General features: G+C 32.5%; 1 protein-coding gene across 1 annotated transcript in view; it reads right to left on the bottom strand.

Moving 5' to 3' along the window:
- The window catches only part of DENND4A (DENN domain containing 4A), a 73,799-nt gene extending 56,120 nt beyond the window's left edge, over window positions 1-17,679 (bottom strand). The window contains 7 exon segments of the mRNA XM_033107627.1: window positions 2,897-2,975; window positions 2,978-3,037; window positions 3,040-3,136; window positions 3,946-4,115; window positions 5,705-5,774; window positions 12,715-12,964; window positions 17,369-17,679. Coding sequence (XP_032963518.1) covers window positions 2,897-2,975; window positions 2,978-3,037; window positions 3,040-3,136; window positions 3,946-4,115; window positions 5,705-5,774; window positions 12,715-12,964; window positions 17,369-17,679 — 1,037 coding nt within the window.
- Between the last annotated feature and the right edge of the window lie 623 nt (window positions 17,680-18,302).

Below are 18,302 nucleotides of genomic sequence, written 5' to 3'. Positions count from 1 at the left end.
AATAAGTTATTTTATTTCTGCATTATTTTTCTTTAAAACACTACTTCAAAATCATCTTGGTTTCAGAACTTGAGATAAATGCAACTGGATAGAGAACATTAGAAGAGAAATTTACAAATTTTACAAACATGTTTCGACTGCTTGCTATGTATAAGACACTGCCAGACACTACGGGAATTATTAAAAAGCCATATACTACCAGTTTCTAACATGAAGGTACTCACCAAGCTAAGGAAAAAAGATAAGGAGAATGAGTTCCAGAGGACACACATTTGCTTTAATATCTTTGAAGTAGTTAGAAGAGCAGAAAACTATTTTATGATAATACTAAGACATCATATGCCTTTTTCACTGTGTCAATATTTGCATTGGTGGTGCAAAAGCATTGTGGATAAAATTGATAGCATCTTACTATGAATTAAGGTAGTGGCACCAAACTGTATTAATAGTTGTTGTATTCAGTTTCACTTATGAATGTCTTTGATGAAACAGTAAATATTATTCATTTTACTGCAGTGTACATTTTTGCAATTATCTGTGTGATAAAAGGGGAAGTATGCATAAAGCTTTTCTGCTGTACATAGAAGTAAGAGGTTGTCTTGTGTGACTGAGTTATAAGTGAATTAGCTGTTGTTTTTTCCCACATAGAATGTCATTCTTCCTTGAAAGAACCATTGACAAATTAAGGTTATCTAATGTTGGGTATTCAGCATATATTTTCTACATGAATGAAGTGTGCCTATTGTTTCAGAAAAATAACTCATAGTACTTGTCACCAATAATTAAATGCAGGCTTTCAAGCAAAATTAGAATTTTTGCCACCATGACAACTTCTCAATACTCAATAATTTTTCTTATGAGATAGGTGGTAATATTAACAAAAGTGATTTTTTAAAATATTGATACTGAACATATCTACATTAACTGAATAACCAGTATTTTCCAAATAACCAATGTACAATGCTACCAATCATGCATGTATAAAAGTTCCACTCAAAGAGTGAGACAAAGAGATTTTAATGTTAAGAGAGAGGGAAGTTAATCACTGAAGTTTTAGATTCCACCTTGCAAATAATTTATAATCCTTGCAGGGCATTATTATAGGGATTAGCACACATTTTGTCTGGTCCAAAACATCCACAGAGATATTTGGTACATGCCAAAAGGTCTTTCAAAAACATCCCTGGAGACGTGCTCCATGCCAAAAGGTCCTTGATAGTTGGTCCTATGAGAAACGTCCATACGCATATTTGGTTCACACTAAATTGTCCTTGATATTTGGTCCTGTCAAAAATGGCCATGCTTAGAAAACGTCCTGGGTTCAAATAGCCCATAACATTTATTTATACTTTTGGTTTACAGGGTTAATGCATAAAAAATACTATCAGGTCTTATTAGTCCAATAATTGTGTTGTGGCTGTATTGCCAGTAATAACCCTTCTTGTCTCAGTAGTTGAGCTGGTAACAGTACATGGGTTAGGCAGATGGGTCAGCGTGAACCAAATATCTCTATGGATGTTTTGGACAGTACCAAATATCAAGGACCTTTTGGCATGTACCAAATATCGCTGTGGACATTTTGGACCAGACAAAATGTCTGCTAATCACTATAATAAACTACACTTGTCAAGTTTGGTTGCAGTGACAAAAAAGGAAATCCACATTTTTCTGAAAAGGCTAATCAAGTGTCCTCCCTTTTCACCTAGATATCTGTGTGAGGCCAGGTTATTTTCATATTGCAACAGATCAAATACATAAAGATATATGAGAACTTACCTATGTGCAATTAAGCCAGACATTAGAGATTTGCAAAAATGTAAAACATTAATTACTCTTCTCACTAATTATTTTTTGTTTTTGAAAACAGTTATTTTTCAAAAAAAGGTATTTATATTAACATGTAATGGGTTTACTATTTAAAAAAATAAATATTTTTAAAGTTCTCTGTTTTAATTTCTATTATAATAAATACTGACAGATATAACATAAAAAAAGCTCTTTGGGGGTCCTCATTTTTTTAAGAGTATAAAGGGTCCTGAGACCAAAAAATTTGAGAACTGCTGTATTAGAATACTGACATTACAGTAGAAAGTATAAGAAAAATTAAAGAGTAATCCCATACACCAAATATTCTTATGATAATTCTATAACTTTCCAATTGCCATTAGAGATCTGCCTAAGAATGCAAAAGAGCTTAAGTGATAAATCGTATAAAATAAATAATAGTCAGACAATGAAGATATTTAAATCCTCGTTTGCATCAGATCTTACAGATATGAAACAGTATTCAGTTTTAGTGATCGTAAAGTAAACCACTAAAATTTTAAAAAGAATAAAGAATGCTCTTATCTAATTTTTCTTTTAAATTCATGATACCTAAAAACAGTAAGGAATATTTTCAAAAGTTCGTAATAGGGGCGAGTTGGTTAGAGCACAGTGCTCTTAACAACAATGTTGCAGGTTCGATCCCCACATGGGCCACTGTGAGCTGCGCCCACCATAACTAGCTTGAAACAACTATTTGACTTGGAGTTAATGGGTCCTGGGAAAACACAGTTAAAATAAATAAAAGTTGAAAAAAAGTTCATAATAAACACAAATTATATGTAAAATAAGAATTACAAAACTAGATGAAAAAAAATTCCAATTAGGATCTCCAAACTTCACAAGTGTATCAAAAAATGAAACATTTTATTTTGTTAAAGGTATTTAAAATAACATGACTATAAAAGTATAATAGAGAAATATTCCTGATTGAAACAACCAAAATCTTTTTTTTCAAATAACTCTTGACAAATCTAGTTTCCATATAAAATGTAGTAAACTACCAGTACAGATATACCACACATAATGGAAAGATCTGCCAAATTTTGAACACAAAAGGCTTCTAACTTACTTCTCAATTGGAAGGACATGTGGTCCAGAGATGGAATAACGATACAGAAAAGTCAGAAATTTCCTGAATGCATCAAAAAAGGCCAGTGAGAAAGAAGACAGATGCATTTATTAGTGTGAATTGTTCTGGAACTATCAGACTTCCATCTGCCAATGATGCTAAACCCAAAAGAAGTCTCTGTTTTTCTGTGAGATTCTCCTCAGGATATGGTTCATAAAACTGAATAGCTGCACCATAGACCTGGAAAACAAGTAATATATTTACTAAATACACCTTATATCATTTATTCAAATCACATCATTAGTTAAATAGTTAATGGATCAGCCATTATTAGTAGGCCATTATGAGCTGTTACATGCCTATGAGTCAGGCAACGTTCCAGGTACTAGGAATACAGTCGTGAACAGACATCACTTTTGCTTTCTTGCAGAACGTTAAAAAATAAAATTTAAAAACTATACAAGTGCTACTCTCACATCTCCTTATTGTTGAAAAAAGGTGTTTCAATTAAATTGCATTTGTTTTATAAAGAGTGAAAGCAACTGTATCAATATTCTCTATAAGAAAGGGATTGAAAATATTTAGTAGCCAGTAGGACACAATTGTAAATAAGGAATTCCAACTTCAGGCAATTCACTGAATTTCTCTAGACCTCAATTTCTCAATCTATAAAATGAGATGTTAAGCTAGATGATTTCCAAGGTCCCTTCCACCTATAATAGTCTATGATTCTAAATAGCATTGCATATTTAATAATGTCTTTCAAAGCTTCTGTATCACAGAAAATGAAGCACTGAAGGATCATCATTTGATGATAAAAATATCTTTCACCATATTCACCAAAAAAAACATTTGGGTATATGGAACAGAATGAAAATTTTCTTTTCCTATGTCCTTGGATATAGTTATCTTAACCAAATGGAAGAGTTATGTATAATAGATTCAATCAACCAGTTATTGTTTTTCTACTATTCCTTCCATTATATAAAACTTAAGAATTAAAAATGTACAAGAATTTTGCAGATAGCATTTGTTAAAACACATTGTACCTTTTCAGCTGAGGCTCCAGTTAACACAAATGTAGAAAATACAGGGAGAGGGTATTTGCTATTTGGTGGCCAACATTCAATAGTTGCTCCCATTGGTAAACAAAATAGGGGAACAGATTCTGGGAGTGAGAATGACTCATAATCTTCTTGAGGATATCTACAAATCAGACCTATAAAAACAACAATAAATATTAGGTCATCATGTCTTGAAATTAGGTGCTTGTAATATGAATGATACTGAAATGTTTTCTTATTTAACATATTTGAAGACCAAAACATTACCTATATGTTCATCAAATAACTAAATGCTTCGGTATTATTCATATAGATTTTAATGCTCAAACATTAAAACGATTCATATTAACTGCTTAATTTATCAAGCGTTATTCACAATGGCTAAGTAAGGCAAACAAGAAAAGATTATCCTAAAGAAACATATATAAATACACACACACTCAAAAATTCAGTTTGCAGTCACACTATCTTAAGGCACGTGAATATACTATTTTTTTGAAATTTTCAACATGGTTATCTGCATATATCCATTTCATCAGCTCTCAATAACTTTCCCTTGGGGGGTTTACACATTAATATAGATATCTTATAGGAGTGTATACATAACTTCTAGCATAAATACAAGAAAAAATACTAATAAAAAATAGAAGAGTCACATATTTACAATATCTTCAAAGCAGTATCAACTCAAGCCTGGCTTCTGAATAATTCCAAATTAAATGAAGATAAAGTTTCAAGTGACCTATGATTTCACGTTAAATAGACTAGTCTAGAAAGTGATCCAGGAATCTTGTATTGAACACATCCTCCAAGCAGTCTCATAATGGATTTTGTGTGACTAGAAACAGAAAATACGTTCCCTACCTTGAACAGTACAAGTCAAGTGGAAACCATCACTAGATATGCCCATAAAGACAAAAATGATAAACTGGGAATACCAGTCGTCAGTCTGCCACTAATATCGGTGTGATTTTGGACAAATCACATACCTATAAGACTCTGGTCTTCTAATTTATAAAGTGATATGAACCAGATATACTAAGGTCCAAGGCAGTTCTGAAATTTTCTAATCATATGCTAGCCAGCCAGCAGATTCCATGAGGATCTAGTTAACTGTCCATTACTATATCAGATCATGAGGGAACAGTATAGGCTTTAAGTAAATATAGAAATACTGATGGATCATAGATCCTAAAATATCAAAGGTAGAAGAGAAAACTAGAAGTCTAGGACACGGATTTTAAAAATATAATACTTAAAAGGCTGAATCCGCTCTTTTGTGAATAAGATCAGTATGTTTGATATTTTGAGGTTTCTGGCAATTGAAAATTTCAACTACATATTATAAAATCACAAATTAATTCATAATAGTTCAGATAATTATGAAACATAATTACATGTGAATTATAGATTTGACTAAATTTAATATAAATATTAAAGAAACACTAATTTAACAGGAAAATAAATATTTTGCTACATTTTCTACTGACTTAAAAACTTAAAGAGAAGTAACATCTACTTATTAGTTATTTATTTAAACCTAACATTTAAAAAAACCCATATTCTTTTAATATTAATCTTCCATTAGAATAAAATAAATAAATAAATGGATGATAACTTCAAAAGACATGGGTTGTAGTTCCAGTCCTAACACCAACACGTTGTAAGGCAGGGTTTTTTCTTTAATCTTACTGGCCCCCACAATACATTACATATTAAGTATCCCATGAAAAATTATACTTACCAGCTTTGTAAGATATAGTGTTAGTCTTTGCCACCGATTTTTTATAACATAAGTATACTGATGATCCCCACTGAATTAAAAAAAAAGAAAATATCATTTAATTTTAAAATGGAACCTCTTTGATCTCTCCAGTATATATTATCTAAGATGTAACAGATTTCTCTGTTAGCTATTTTCAGTTGGTTATTTTGTCAGCATTTCGTTGAAGTTATTGCCCATTTTTCACTCAGAAATAAACTTTAACATATTTTTCCTTTGCAACAGCAATAACACGAGGAAAACGTCGTGCTCTAAAATAAAGCAAATCCACAATAATTTAGATTTTATTCTAAGTACAAACTTTGGGCAGCAATGATAAACTAAGAAATACTGACTCATGTGTATACCTTCCTTTGACTCTACAACCCCTTTGAGATATTTCAAGATTTTTCTACGGTTCTTTATACCGAAACTCAAGAGTTGTAATTTAAACCTAACATCATTGCCTTCATTGCCATCATTGCCTTATTCCCCATTCTCTCCTGAATCCATTCCAAAAGAACCCACCATTTCCTAAAAGAACACCTTAACAACTTTAATGATGCCAAATCTAATAGTTGATTCCTAGTCTTCGTCTTATTCAACCTCTCAACAGAGTCTGATGCCACTAATGACTCCCTTCCGGAAACATTCTCTTTTCTTGGCGTTTGATGCATCACACTCTCCTGGTCCCTCCTCACCAAATCTCTGGCCCCTCTTCAGCCTCCTTCGTAGCATCCTCTCTCTTCCTGATCATTAAACGTGATCTCTTCTTTACTTTCTCTAAATGATCTCACACGTTTAGTCCCATGGTTTTAAATGACAGCTACCCCCAAAGGAGTCTCAAATGTCTAGTCCCAGCTGCAACTGAGATGGGGAAGACTGTGGGTAAAGCAGATTTGGGGATGAAGAAAAGGAGTTCAGTTTTAGACATACTAAGTTTGAAACATCTATTAGACATCCAAGTGAAGAATCAAATGGAGCTAAGGCGAGAGGTCTGAAATAGAGATGTAACTTGGGAGATGTCCCACTTGATATTAGGTGGTGACAGATTCACAAAGCACTTTCTCACCTCCTTTCGGTCTCAACTCATATGTCACTTTGTTAGAGAGCTCCTCTTTCTTCACCTTATGTGCAATAACAAACGTCTCTCTACATGCCCGGTCCTCCCATCACCCCTATCTTGCTTTTTCTCCCTCCATAGCACTTACCACCATTTGGCATATTTTCTTAACTATCTGCCTTCTACCATTAAAATATAAATTCCATGATGGTAAAGGCTTTGTTTTGTTCATTGCTATATGTGTAGCATTGAAAACAGTGCCCATTATGTAGAAATGCTTAATAAATACTTGTTAAATGAATGAGACAGGACATTTTGTGCATACATAAGAGTGCCTGCATAAACCAGTACATAAAGACAGATTCACAGCACTCAAGACAAATATATAGAGAAAATAAACTTACTTTAAGAAATATTTTTAAAATATTATACTACATTTAAATATTACACTATTTAAATATTATACAATAACAAATACCAATTTATTCACAACCAAGATTTAACAAATGTTAACAATTTACCATATTTACTTCAGATATTTTAATTTATAAAGAAACAAAAAATTACAGGTTTATTTAAAGCCTCATCTTCCATTCCTTTCTGTCCCCTGGAGTTCACTACTGGCCTGAAGCTAGTGTATTTCATTCACATGCACTTAAAAATTTTCCACTGCACTAATATGTACATCTACAAGTATGTATTATTGTTTTGTGCATGTTAAAATTTTACATAAATGGTGATATGCTGAATATATGCTTTTATGGCTTGCTTTAAATTTTTTTTTCAATTATTGTTGACACTCAATATTGTATTAGCTTCAGGTTTACAGCATAGTTACATAACTTACAAAGCAATCCCCCAATAAGTACTTTCAGATGCTTTTCCCCCCCAGGAATTAGGTGCATGATTTAATTATTCGCTTTGTTAATAACTCTACTCTTCTAAATAAACTTGCTAAATCAAATACTGACATTCTTGGAAAGCTGTAAAACAAGAGCCACTTGGATAGTATTAAAAAATACTCTCAAGGAGTCAAAAACTGAGGATAGAGTCCCAAATTTGCCAAGAATTAGTAGGGTGAATCAAAGATCCTAGACTAAATATCATTAATGACAATTTTTTGCATTTTTGCACCACATGACCACTCTTAAGTTCTCTTCTAGCTCTAAAATATTATGATTCTATTCTAAATCAATCAAAGTCCAAATCATTTAAGGCTATGGTCCAAAGTTTAAAAACTAATAATTCTTGAAAACTCTTTCCATACATAAACTTAATGAGGGATGGAGAGGTGGAGATTTTTTTTGAGGCCAAAGTTGTAAGCCTGGTACAAAAATCATGTAGGAACTTAAGGAAAGATTCAACATACATTTCTTCACGTCCATTAGATTTTTTTTTTCTTCTGGTTTGGAGACCTAGTAGATGGCTTTCCTTCAAGCTACCTAATCTTCCAAAACAAGAGTAAGCTATATAATTATACTCCTGGGTATTATCAGCACATCAATAATTTAATCCCAACCACTCCCTGATTCTTTATATATACATTAGACAGAGATGAAAATAATTTTCCTGTATTCCATGTCTATTTTAGCTTTTCTGAAAGTCAGAAGTCACTGTACATCCATTCTAAAGATCTAAATTTGCTTTTACTCTCTTATAGTCAATGAAAACAAAGATTATTAATAGACATAAACCACAACCCATTGTTTAAAAAAAGACATTGACAACTAAGATCGGGAAGTTTCTCTTCCCTGATCAGGGAGTATTTAGAACTGATATTAGATTTAAGAATAAGAAAATAAACCTTTAAGAGGTTTTTACTCTGTAATGTTTCTTAAAAGTACTTAAGAGGAGCTTGAACACTAGGATAAAATACAAAAGTTCTTTCTTGCTGTATATCAATTATATCTTAATAAAACTGAAAAGAAAAGCTCTCCTTCAAACATTAAATACACACAAAAGTGACTAATTAAGCAGAGTTGACCAAAGGAGTAATTAATAATAGCTAACATTTATATAGATAGCACTTACTATGTGCCAGGAACTATGCTAAACTTCTTTAAAAATATTAATTTAATCTTCACAAAAAGCCTGTGAAACAAAGTGCTACTTTATCCCTATTTCATGAACGAGAAAACTGAGGCACAAAGACACAAGGAATTTGTCCAAGACACACATCTGGAATTCAAATCCAGCAGGTTTAGTTGGAGTCCATTCTGTTCACCCTATGTTACATTGTTCCTTTACTCTTTCAGTGGAGAATAAATGCTTTCTGACCAAACTGGGACCAATAACGTTTAGGGTAAGGAAAAACTGAAAAACGTTTAGGGTAAGGAAAAACTGAAACTCCTATCTATCTCTGGTTTTAGTTTCAATGCAGTAAATCTACCTTGAACACCTTGATTAACTAATAAGACCTAGAAATGGTTCTAATGACATTTTTATTTTGCTCTGAATCCAAAACCAACATCCACAAAATAAACGAAAAATTCACCAATGGTAAAATGGCAACTATCCGTGAGCCTGTATAACCTTGCTAAAATACCAAATGGAATCTGAAATGATGTTAAGCTGTACATCCTATCATGGAAGAGTTCAAAAATCCCCTTCTCATCACTATTAGTACCACCCAAGGCCTGTGAAACCCTATTTGCTACCATGCTCTTCTTCCTCCACTAAATCTCTCCAACTGTCACATGTCATCAACAAATCAAAATAATATCCAAGAATGGCATGGAAAAAAGAGTGTTTTTTATATGAATGGCTGTTGACAAAAATGGTCATCTAATTAGGGGTCACACCACTACAGATAATTCTTTTAGGATATAATTTAGGTACTGGGAATATTCATTTTAAAAATTACCTACTTAAACATTTTGAACAAATATTGCTACTACCTTAAAATTGCAGATTTTTCTTAAAGAAAATTTAGAATTCAAAGATGCTTATAGATAACAAGCTAACATAAATATAGTGCTTTCTTATGTGTACTGGGACACGGTTCTAATTCATTTAATCATCACAATAACTTATAAGGTAAACGCTATCATCATCCTCATTTTAAAATTGTGAAACAGTCACAAAGTTACTTGCCCAAGGCCATACAATAAGTGTCAGAGAAAGAATTCATATCCAGATGCTCTGGCTCCAGAGTCTGTGCTCTGAACCACTAGGCTGACCTGAACCACTACAGAACATAGATCTACTTAACATAGATCTACTAACGGGGTTCAAAAGCATTTTCAGGGTCCTGAAATATGCACTGTATCCAACCACATATCAATACACTCCAGTTCTTCCTCTTTTAGCTTTATCTAAACCTTCAGTTTTTCTCAGGTTGCTAACTTAAGAGTAGGATAAATAATAGTTTTAAAAATCAACTGCTTATGAAAACTTAATAAATGATGAGATGCATGTACAATCTTTAAGTTCTTAGCTAAGTGTTAATAGTTATAACAGGACAATGTATATGTCTGCTCTAGAGTCATTAAGAAATTAAATTTAAAAATTTGTGATTAAAAACCCAATTGTTGACAAAATTGTTTCTAAAAAATCAATCTTTTTATACTTTGTTCAAAGGAATATAAATTGGTTAAACCTTTCTGGATAAAAATCTTAAAAGCAAACACACACATTGATCCAGAAATTCTAGGACATATAAGGAAACAATTAAGTAAGAACAGTTTTATACAGAACAGTTTTTAGGAGTTTGGTTCTAGAGTCTTATAGTCTGGGTTTTAATCTCGGTCCAACTACTTATTGAAGGTATGCTTTTGTGCAAGTAGCAATCTTTTTAATTCTCAAATTTCTTTTTCTGTAAAATGGGGGTAAAAATACCACTCCAGGTGGTTGTGAGGATTTAACTAAGTTAACAATAGATGTGAAATACTTAGAATAGTGTATAGCACATAAGAGCTCAATAAACCTAACTTATTTTATGGAAGATTAGTTTTAACTAAATATAACGGCTTTGCTTTAAATATATTTTTTTAAAAGAATCTAAATGTCTTACAATAGAAGATGGAATAAATAAATTGTAGCACATCCACTTAGTGCAGTAATATTCAGCTATTCAAAGTTATTATATGTTAAAAGACGCTCAATCCCCACAATAATCCAAAAAATGCAAATTAAAATTAGAACGATTTCTTGCTTATTAGACAGTCAATAATTAAAAATAGATTGATAACAACCAGTGCTGGTAAGGTGTGAGACCTGGGAAAGTGTGTTCTTATTCAGTATAACTGCTGGAAGTGTATAAACTGCCAAACCTTTCAGAGTAATCTGTCAACACTTTTCAAAATGTATAACATACTCATGGACCCATCAATTCCACTTATAATTATTTATTCTTCTGGAGACACTCCAATAAATATACAAAGAAAAAGGCACAAGATTGATCAAAGCAGCATTATTAGTAATGGGAAAAACTGGAAATAATTTGTATTCATTATTCTTCACTTGTAGTTTCTGGAATACTATACAATCATTAAAAGAATTAAGTAGAGAGTCATATTAACTGATAGAGATGGATGATAGTGAAAAAAAGCTTATATCAGAATATATAGAAATTCCCAATTTCTGAAAAATAAAGAACTGATTTATCTATATTATATGTATTCCACATATGTGCACACAAATAGGTCTGGAAGGACACAAACCAAATTATTAATTCTGAACAAAAACTGGTTTTTATACTTTTACAGGGTTATTTAAAAAAAAAGATGAATATGCAAAAGAGACTGTATGTGACCTGCAAAACCTAAATTATTTCATATTCAAGAAAAGATGATGAATTAGAAAGGTTCAGGCTAGACACATATATTTAGAAGTCATCCACACATAACCTGTTATTTAAATGATTAGATCATCAAGAGTGTGAATTTAGATGATGAAGATAAATGGTCTGAGGACTGAACCTTGGGGTGGTACTTCATGGTGTAGAGGTTAGGGAGGTGGGAAGGAATTAGCAAAGGCAGAAAAGGAACAATTGGTAAGAGGGAAAAGCAAGAAGAGTACCTAGAAAAATAATATATCTTCTCTTCTTGCCACTGTTTCAAGAAGGAATAAGTGATCTTTTATGTCAAAACCTACTGAAAATAAGATGAATTGATTACTGGATTCAAAGAGCCGTCTTGGTGGAATGATGGAGACAAAAGCCTAACTGAAAAGAGTCAAATGGGACAGAATATAGTCAACTCTTTTGCGGTATTTTATGGTAAAGGAGAACAATGAAATGGGGCAATAGATGGAAGGGGATATAAAGGTCCAGTTTTGTAAAGATGGGAGATACTGCAATATGGTTTGCATACTGGAAGAAATAATCCAATACAGAGAGAAAACCTGATGATTCACAAAAAGTAGGGAGAATTGCTGAAGCCATGTCCTCAAATAGGTCAGTACAGAGGGTACCAAAAAATATACATATACATTTTAAGAAAGGAAAACTGTATGAAAATTGTAATACTCAATATACACTGATAACAAAAGATGAATACACGTCCCGTTTGACTTCTGCAATTACAAGAGGTGCTCAAAGTGGTTACCATCAGTGTCCAGACACTTCTGATTACGGCAAACTACTGCTTGAGCAATGTTGACCAAAGTGCCCACTTGTATACATTTTTTTGGTACCCCCAGTATATGGGATCTAGTGCACAAGTGGAAGGAGGGGTTAACCTTTGCTAGTACATTACTTTTGCAGTAAGGGGAAGAAATTACTTTTTAATTAAAAAAAACAACAACCTTTTTGCATAGCTCCTTTTGAAAGTACAACTAAAGAACTTTCCTAAAAATAAAATATCCAACATCTTTAAAGACATATTTTTAATTCAGTAATTGTGCTATGCTGCTTTCCAAACAAAGATTTATTTTAGATTATGGTCTGTTCATCAGTGGCTAATTTTATCAGTGCAAAAGAGTCACTTACCATACTGTTATTGAGATTCTTGTCAACTTTGCAGAAAGTGTGTGGTGGACTTTCTCCTTTACTGGGTATAATAATACATATGTCTGTAACAGCCAACGTATTCTGAGTCATGTTTTCACAGGCTCTTCGGTAAGTGATATAAATTTTTTGTGATGAGGTACTGCCGCTAATATTTGCAGGGCGTCCATAGGGAGTACTCTGAATAATTTCACACCCCTGTTTCAATCTTTCTTTCCAGTCATATAAAACCCTAAAAAATAAAATAAATACACAAATATAAAATACCCTCAAAATATGAAAGGTAGTATTATCAGGTATCATGCACTGATCCTAAACTGTAGCAGATATTCCAATCTTATTGCAAGCTTGAATTGCACAGCTCCATATGAAATTAAAGGATAACTGTTTTCCCTTCCAAAAATTAAAATAATGTAAGAAAAATTCAGATTAATCTTTGTGCTTCTTAACATAAACCATAGAAAGGCAATGATTACACGCACGGAACTTGTTTTAGCGTTCCATGTAACAGATTTATTTACTTATTTATTTTTGTCTTTAAAACCAAGCATTTTCTTTAGAAAAAGCAACTCTGTATTGTGACCAAAGTTAACATTTTACAAAAGGCTCCTTTGCCAGATGGTATAGAAGCTACTTGCACTTTTACCTCTAATGTTTCCCTCAGGTTTACGAGATAATTTTAGGCTTTCAAAAGAGAAAATAATCTCAAATCTATCTTTAATCAAAAGTATGGGTGAAAGACATAGGCTTTTCTTCCCTTCTTTATTGTGGTAAAATCATAGGCTTGTAATAAAGGGCAGGCCAGGCATCCATTCCTTAAGTCTTCTAAATAGTATACTTAAAGTACTTGGAGACACAAAGAAAATGTCATGTTTGAATAACATTAGTTTATTCTTTCACAGAATTCACTGATTTGACTTTATTGCTAAGTCCTTAGCATCAGTCAAAAAAAAAAATCAAAGGCCTACTATATTAAGTGTGTTTCTACATTTGCTATAGAAACTGTAACAGGCAATGTCCCCAAAATCAATTGTATTCCCTTTCATTAATATAAAATCCCACTATACAAATAAAATTTAGTATTAGAAATGAGCCAAATTATCCCTTCCTAATATAATTTTTAATTTTTCTTTTTGTCCTGGCTGTTAGCAAACAACAAAATTTCTCAACATTTTGAAAATTTAGAGCTAAATTGGATACCTAATAATAGCAACTATGTTTATCCTAATGTTAGCTTAATTGCTTACTCCTCTTCCTCCTTTTGATCTTGCCTTTCTGTTTTGTTTCTTTAATCTTAAAAAAAGGCATTGTTACAGAGAGAAGTTAGACATATCTGAATTCAAATTCCTACCACTTGTTACTATCTTAGGCAGTTACTTAACCTCTCTTAGCCTTATACTACTCAGCTACAAAATTTAAAAAATCTAACTCCTAGGATCTTGATAGAATTAAATGAGTGTATAAAGACTCCAAAATATTGCCTGATACAGATGCTCAATTGAAAACAAGAAAATGAAAACACAACACGCAGAATAACAAACCACCATTTCTTACTTCAAAAAATATACCTTGAAAGATATGGAATATAAATACATTTGATGCATAAAATACCTACTTTCCTTAATCAGGAAAAAAAGATGAATATGCAACAGAGACTGTATGTGACCTGCAAAACCTAAATTATTTCATATTCAAGAAGAGATGATGAATTAGAAAGGTATTAATCAGGTATTATGCTGTTGTATGTATTTTGTATTATTAATTTTTATTTTTATATTGTTATATAACTTTTCTTATCTAACTAAACTGTAAGCTTTTAAAGGCAAGAATGATGTCATGTTCTTCACAATGACAAACATGAGGGTAATTATAAGAGTGGTTAATTTATTCATTCCAGTTCAAATCCTTTCCTATTGGAGAATCCATTCTATGCTTGGAAAATTCCTTATCTCTACTCTAGAGAACTCCAACACTCTAATGAGAATCTGCAACATTCCCTTCATTTTATCTACAAGCTAAAATTCTGATGGTCAGTAGTCATAGGAGCAATTCATCTAATCTTTTGAAAACAAGATCTAACAGCTGGCTTACGTTTCCAAGCCACTTACTAAATATGTAAACTTCGTACGAAGCAATATAGTAGCTGTTCTGAAACCAATTTAAATTACGGGAATTAACTCATAAATTAACAGAATAAAGATTGATTTTTAATATTACTTTTTGATATCAACCATTAGATGATAGAAATTTAAAAGTAGAAGAAACTTCAGCAGCTCATCCCATCTCAGGCATTAGTAAACATGACTACGTATCCACTTTCAGACTTAGTATATTAGGAGATGGAACTTTTGTATAGCTCCTGCAGTAGGGATATCCATAGCTTCCTTATTTTTAACCAAAACGTAAGTTAAGCCCATCCCCTTTTGCGACAGAGCAATGGAAACAAGACGGCTAATCATTCCTTATAAACTCTTCATCTGTTTTGAAGACATTATTAGAGCTACTCCTAGCCTTCCTTTGGTCTTTTAAAATTTTGTTCTTTTAATTTAAAAAATTACATACATTTAAATTTATATAATCTTTATATGTGTGTGTATGTGTGTGTGTGTATATATATATATATATATATATATTTCTCTTTTAAAAAGAACCCCAATCTTTGCAGAAACTGACAAGCTGATCTGAAAATTCACAAGGAAATTCAAGGGGCCCAGAATAGCCAAAAAAACCTTGAGAAAGAAGAATAAAGTTGGAAGACTTACACTTCCCAATGTAAAAACTTACTACAAAGCAATAGTAATCAAAACTGTATAGTACTGGCATAAGGATAGACATGTTGACAAACGAAATTGAATTGAGAGTCCAGAATTAAACCCATACATCTATGGTCAATTAATTTTTGAAAATGGAGAAAGAATATTCTCTTCAACAGATGATGCTGGGACAAGTGGTTATCCATATAAAAAAAAGAGTAAGATTGGACCCTTTCCTCAACCATATACAAGAATGAATTCAAAATGGATCAAAGACCCAAATGTACAGGCTGAACTGTAAAACTGTTAGACAAAAACTTAGGTGTCAATCTTCATGACCTTAGATTAGTAAAAGCTTTCTTAGATATGACACCAAAACACAAGCAATGAAATAAAAAATAGGTAAATCAGACTTCATCAAATTTAAAACCTTTTTAGCTTCAAAGGATACCATAAATAAAGTGAAAAGACAACCCACAGAATGGGAGAAAATATTTGTAAATCATGTATCTGGTAAGGGACTTGCTTGTAGAATATGTAAAGAACTCTCAAACTCAACAATAAAATGACAATCCAATTAAAAAACAAAAAAAGGATTCTGAATAGACATTTCTCCAAAAATATACAGATGGCTAATAAGCACATGAAAGATGTTCAACATCATTAGCCATCAGGTGAATGCAATGAGATACCACTTCACAGCCATTAGGGCAGCTACTATGATCAAAATAACAATGTTGTCAGATGTGGAGAAATTGGAAGCTTCATACAGTGCCGGTAGGAATGCAAAGTGCTCTAGCTGCTTTGGAAGGCAGTCTGGCCAGTTCCTCAAAACACAGAGTTAGCACGTGACCCAGCAATTCCATTTCTAAGTAAATATACAAGACAGATGAAAACATATGTCCATACAACAACTTGTAAATGAATATTTCCAGCAGCATTATTTATAATAGCTAAAAAGTGGAAAACAACCCACAAATCAATCAACTGATGAATGAAAAAATTAACTGCAGTGTAGCCACAAGATGGACTATTATTCAGCCATATAAAGGAATAAAGTACTGACACATACTACAACATGGATAAACCTTGAAAACATTATGCTAAGTGAAAAAAGCCAGTCATACACATGCAAAAACATATACAGTATGATTCCATTTACATAAAATGTACAAAATAAGCAAATCGATTCATAGAGATACAAAATAGACTGGTGGTTGCCTGGAGCTGAGGGGGTTAGGGAGAATTGAATAGTGACCAAAATGAGTACAGGATTTCTTTTTGCCATGATAAAACTGTTCTAAAATTTATTGTGGTGATGGTTGCACAACTCTATAAATATACTAAAAACTACTGAATTATACACTTTAAATGGGTGAATTGCCTGGTGTGTGACTTATATCTAAATAAAGGTGTTATATAAAAAAGGAGCCCCACCTTCAATATAGTACCCTAAGTAAAGCACTAATTTACACCCCAACATCCTTGTTTGATGTATACAGACATAAGCATCCATTTGTAATGATCATTATAACCGATGCCTAAAAGCCATCCTTTACTCGTACTTCAAAAATAATTTAAAATTTTGTGATAATACATTAATTTCCTGGTATTTTTCTGTAAATGATTTTCAAATTCCCTCCCCTACCTTAAACAGAAAGAAACTCAAACAAGATGAAAGCACTGGAAACCTGTAGGACAAAGGGACCTTGAAAAGGTATCATGAACACAGTGAGAAAATACAGGATTCTGGATATAAATGTGTCTATTTTTCTAAAGTTGCCATATATCTATTAATGAAAGAAAACTAAACAGTTAACTTCAAAATCTACAAGGCATCTTATTTGGATCCATAACAATAATTATTTTTTAAAAAGACTTACCCCAGGTCTGTAAGTGGAGGCTTATCTCTCCCTCTTCTATAGCAAAGGTAAATCTGTGGCCCTACAAGACTTCCGTTATTGAGGTCAGCTGACAATCCAGTTGGGGTAACATCAATACACGTATAATCCAGTGGCACTTCCTCCCCAAGAGATTTAATAATAACTGAAACATCTGTGATAGGTTCTTTTGGTTTAGCTACTTTATGACAGGCGTCATTGAAATGAATTTCTTCTTCAAGAGGCTTTGAAACATCAGTCAATCCTGCTACAACAAAGTAGTCAGCAACACGAGGCCCCTTATCTTCAATCATCTTCCATTACAGAGGTTACATCTAAAAGAAAAGTAAAAGACTAATATTTTCCTATAGTAAACCAAATAAATGTAAGTGGTTTATGAGTAAATAAGAACGAAAAACTACAAAAAGAGCACTACTTCCTTGATAAACACACTAGAACTACACATTTTACTTTCATATTTCAAAAAATGGGAATATATTTAGCATTATTTATGATTATAAAAGTAATGCCAAGAATTTCCAGTTTGGGCAATATGGATGCCTAGATGACCTAAGTAGACAGAAAAAAAACAAAACCTACATTCTTTTAAATGCATAGATTAATGTGTAAAAAAAATGTAAGGGACCAGCGCCCCAAAACAGTGAGGAAACCAAAGGCCAGATTGCAATATATAAGCTGATACTGGGTGGGGGAAGTTTGCTGACTTCCTCAGTAATCAAAGGGTTTGTGTTTTAAAAGGTATTACAGGGACAGACTACAAGGCTTTGGGACCAGATAGGACAAGCAATTGGAACTGAGACATCTGTATGTAGACAAGAGCCTCAAAGGACTATATCCCATTAAAGAATGGATTTTAAAATCCATCGACTGGTACAGGGAGATAAAGGTTGCCTCAATCTATCTGGTCCCTGCTTTG

Source organism: Rhinolophus ferrumequinum, chromosome 6, assembly GCF_004115265.2.
Source record: "Rhinolophus ferrumequinum isolate MPI-CBG mRhiFer1 chromosome 6, mRhiFer1_v1.p, whole genome shotgun sequence".
Classification (NCBI taxonomy): domain Eukaryota; kingdom Metazoa; phylum Chordata; class Mammalia; order Chiroptera; family Rhinolophidae; genus Rhinolophus; species Rhinolophus ferrumequinum.
The sequence above is the reverse complement of the archived record's forward strand: the minus strand, read 5'-3'. Positions and strand labels throughout refer to the sequence as shown.